At 46.6% G+C, this 4,557-nt stretch overlaps 1 protein-coding gene across 1 annotated transcript; it reads left to right on the top strand.

The window, feature by feature from the left end:
• The first annotated feature begins 507 nt into the window (after nt 1-507).
• LOC120027596 (keratin, type I cytoskeletal 13-like) lies at nt 508-4,557 on the top strand. Its single transcript, XM_038972585.1, has 7 exons — nt 508-1,065; nt 1,541-1,623; nt 1,948-2,104; nt 2,342-2,503; nt 2,643-2,768; nt 3,090-3,310; nt 3,606-4,557. Exons 1-7 carry the CDS (start codon nt 508-510, stop codon nt 3,769-3,771), a joined length of 1,473 nt encoding a protein of 490 aa, XP_038828513.1. The 3' UTR covers nt 3,772-4,557.

Genomic DNA, 4,557 nt, shown 5'->3' with positions numbered 1-4,557 from the left:
CAGCATGTCAAAGTTATACTGTGTGTGTTGACTGACTGATTGATTGACCTACCTGGGGCTAATAGAAGCAGGCGTGTCCATGCTTTCAACCAGACACTTTTACGGGAGAGGAATTCCAACTTTTTATGGGTGTGTGCACATTTATATGTCTGTGTGAGTTCCTACAAGCCATATATAGAGTGAGATGGGGAGAGTGAAGTTACGAAACAATAGTATATTTTCAATATTTGCGTATCCACACATACAGTACATATCTATTGATCCTCTTCCATCTCCTTCTGCATCCTAGTGTATCAAAGTGGGGGGAGGAGCCCTGCCCTGTCCCACATGAGGTAATGACTACCTGTAATCCTCCCTTCTCTATTCCACCCTTCTGCCTCTCCCACCCATGTCCTCCTCCCACCCTCCCTCCTTCTGCCCTGAGCAGCATAAAAAGGGAACAGTGGCTGGGCCGTGCACCACATTCTCTCTCCTCATCCCAGGCAGGCAGACTCCCTCTCAGCAGCCATGTCCTTCTCCAGATCTAGCATGTCCTACAGCAGCAGCGGCGGTGGAGGCGGAGGTGGCACCATGTCCATGAGGTCTGGAGGTGGAGGTGGAATGGGTATGGGCTCCTCCCGCTTCTCCTCGATGGGTGGTGGTGGCGGTGGAGGAGGCCGCGTCACTGCCATGAGGGCCGGCAGTGTGTATGGAGGTGCAGGAGGCTCTGGGGTGCGCATCTCTAGCTCCTCGTTCGGTTCCGGCGGCGGAGGTGGTGGTGGCGGTTATGGTTTCGGAATGGGAGGGGGTGGCGGCGGCGGTGGCGGCGGTGGCGGTTTTAGTTTTGGCTTGGGACGGGGTTGTGGTACTGACAGTGGAGCCGACATTAATGTGTCGGCCAACGAGAAGGCCACAATGCAGAACCTGAACGACCGCCTGTCCACCTACTTGGAGAAGGTGCGCATGCTAGAGGCGGCCAACGCCGAGCTGGAGCTGAAGATCCGTCAGTTCATGGAGAGCAAGGCGTCCCCCAGCGCTCGCGACTACTCTCGCTTCTACGCTATTATCGCCGACCTGCAGGACAAGGTACGTGACGTGTTTCCTAGATGGCAAGAGCACTCAATAACGACATCACAGCATGTCAAAACATGATAATGTCTGCAAAGTGACAATGTTATCCTTTGCTAGAAAGTACAGGCGACATCAAGTTACTGAGAGTGATATATGAACATTGGAAAATGCTCAATTATATACATTTGTTATAATTGATTCAACATAGGCACCAAAGATAGATGCAAAGACAGTATGCATACTTGCAGCAGAAGCATTGAAGATTAAGCCGATCATTGAAGCTATTCCTTCCTCTCTCTTAAGAGCCCCTAGGCGATTGCAGAAGGCGCAATTTGTTTCTTTGATTATTTACATTAGCTATTATTTACAGTGCTACTGAAACTCAAAATTCAATGATTACAATGTGGGATCAAACTGTGTGTGTACTGCGTTAGTGTGGAATTCCACGTATGCCCCATCCTGAATTTTTTTGCCATCCTCCACCTCTCAGATCCAGGCTGCAACTCGCGTAAACGGAGGTATCTATCTCAGCATCGACAACGCAAAGCTCGCTGCAGACGACTTCAGAAACAAGTAAGTACACCCAACACCATCCACAGATACAGTACACTGCTGGTGCATTACATTAACCACATGGAATAACCCCAAATCTGTAAAAACCCTCATACTGTTTTTTATTACATTTTGTGTTGAATCTATAAAAAAGGAAACCAAATGACATTACCCTTCAGCAACATCATAACCACACCCTCCCAAAAGGCATATCAGAAGCCTGGTGTTACTTTCTGATATTTTCCCAAAACTTAATGGAATACTAGAATCTATAACCCCCCCTGCTATTCTCACAGAGGAACACATTCACGCAGTTCTTTGACCTAAGCTCTCTCTATCTCTCAGGTATGAGAACGAGCTGGCCATGCGTCAGTCAGTGGAGGCTGACATCGCCGGGCTGAAGAGGATGCTGGACGAGATGACCATGGCCAGATCTGACCTGGAGATGCAGATCGAGGGGCTGAAGGAGGAGCTCATCTATCTCAAGAAGAACCATGAGGAGGTGGGTGTGGGCTGATGGAACATATCCATACAGTCCCTTAATGTATTACATCTATTGACCATGTCAACCTGCTATGGGTCTTCATTAGAACACCATTGCTGGCTTTCAAGCACATCTGTATCAAGCAATGGTGTTCAAATGTATAATGAAGACAGAGGGAAGGTCAAGTTGTTACCATCAGGCAGAGGTTAGTCACTTCTTAATCCTTTAAACTTACCCCTATGTTTTTCTCCAAAGGAGCTTCTGGCCATGAGGACGCAGATGACTGGACAAATCAACGTGGAAGTGGACGCAGCACCACAGGAGGACCTGACCAGAGTCATGGCTGAGATTCGTGAGCAGTATGAGGCCGTTAGTGCCAAGAACCAGCGTGACCTGGAGTCCTGGTTCCAGACCAAGGTAGAACCTCTAGAAGACCTAAACTATGTTCATGGTGTAGATGTTCCTTTACTTCTAGTTGGTAACATTGTCACATTCTATCATGAGCTGAAATGTTGGTTTGTTTCTGTGACGATTGACCACTTATTGTGTTTTACAGACAGAGACGTTGAACCAGGAGGTGGCGTCCAGCACAGAGGTTCTCCAGACCTCCAAGTCAGAGATTTCGGAAATCCGTCGCACACTGCAGGGCCTGGAAATTGAACTGCAGTCACAGCTCAGCATGGTGAGCTGTAATTACAAACATCTGACCAAGGACCACGGTTTAGGGCACATTACGTACACAACTTTCTACAACTATTATCAAAAATCAACATTTGACTCTTTCATCATTCTCTACCATCCCTCAAGTATCTCACTTTCACCTGGACTCTAACACTATCCCTCAAGTTGTTGTAGCCAGGCACCACTCCATTACTATAGCTAACATCTACCTGCCTTCACATTCAACTAGAGCTAACTTTTTCAGTATGACAGTAAACATTCCAAATTCCAAACCTACTCCCACATTTTTTGACGCATCATCTCTGTCTCTCCCGGCCAATAGAAAGGCTCCCTGGAGAACACGCTGGCGGAGACGGAGGGCCGTTACTCCATGCAGCTGGGACGCCTCCAGAACCAAGTGACCAGTCTGGAAGAACAGCTAATGTCTCTCCGCAGTGACATGGAACGCCAGGGCCAGGAGTACAAGATGCTGCTGGACATCAAGACACGCCTGGAGATGGAGATCGCTGAGTACAGGAGGCTGCTGGACGGAGAGGCTAGCGGGTAAGGCAGGAAGCGATTGGACAGAGGGGGGCCAATGAGACAGACAGGGATGTGGGAGGAGAGTGTTACATCTTTGTGGAATGGGAAGAAGGGTGATAGGGGACCTTGAAATACATGAAAATGAATTTATGTCTCCTTTAACATTTGATTTTAAAAACAATGTTCATTTGAAGTTGACCTTACCATGAGCCATGGTTACTTTTGACATGAATCTACTGCTATGTGACTTTTTATTAGATACTTATTATGATCATAGATGCTAACTATGCTAATCGTGAGTTTCCCTTCCTCACAGCCTCAGCTCCTCGAAATCCGGCCACGGCTCCTCCAGCTCGCACGTCAGCTCCTCCAGCTCCGGCCCCAGCTCCTCCACCTCCACCACACGCAAAGTGGTGATCGTCACAGAGGAAATAGTGGATGGCAAGGTTGTCTCCACAAGTCAAACCAAACATACCACTTAAGGTTCCACACACACAGCGAGCACTGCAGCAAGCAATGGGTTAACCCCATAGAAATATAATTACTAGAATGGGTATAGGAAATGAGAGGTCAGCACATGGAATATTACTGCTCCACAGTGCTTTGTTCATGCAACCTAAAATACAACGTTACCACGTATACAAAGTCTTCGTCAGATGAAAAATCCCTATTTTCATTGTCTGTCTTATTTGCTAAGGGCAGCTCTGGTTAACTCTAATTTAAGATGTGAATTCCATCCTCCTATTCTTTCTAGAATGGCTAAAGCCCCTCAGATACCCATCATGGAACATTGACTTGTCTCCACAAGTCAAACCAAACATACCTCTTAAGGTCCCACACACACAGCGAGCACTGCTGCAAGCAACGGGTTAACCCCACAGAAATATAATTTCTAGAATGGGTATAGGAAATGAGAGTGGAATATTGGAATATTACTGCTCCACAGTGCTTTGTTCATGCAACCTAAAATACAACATTTCAATTTATACAAAGTCTTCGTCAGATGAAAAATACCTATTTTCGTTATCTGTGTAATTTCTTTAGGCCAGTTCTGGTTTACTCTAGTTTAAGATGTGCATAACGTCCTCCTATACTTTCTAGAATGGCTATAGCCCCTCAGACACCCATCATGGAACATTGACTTGAATGGGGATTTATTTTCTGGTAATTCTATTTCTATGGTTAACACCTCCAGAACAACATATTCTACTACATCTGGATGGGACACCAACAACAGACCCCATTGTGAATACAATAAAGATGCTCTG

This window comes from Salvelinus namaycush, chromosome 2 (assembly GCF_016432855.1).
Source record: "Salvelinus namaycush isolate Seneca chromosome 2, SaNama_1.0, whole genome shotgun sequence".
NCBI classification, from domain to species: Eukaryota; Metazoa; Chordata; class Actinopteri; order Salmoniformes; family Salmonidae; genus Salvelinus; species Salvelinus namaycush.
This window is presented reverse-complemented; position numbering and strand designations above follow the sequence as displayed.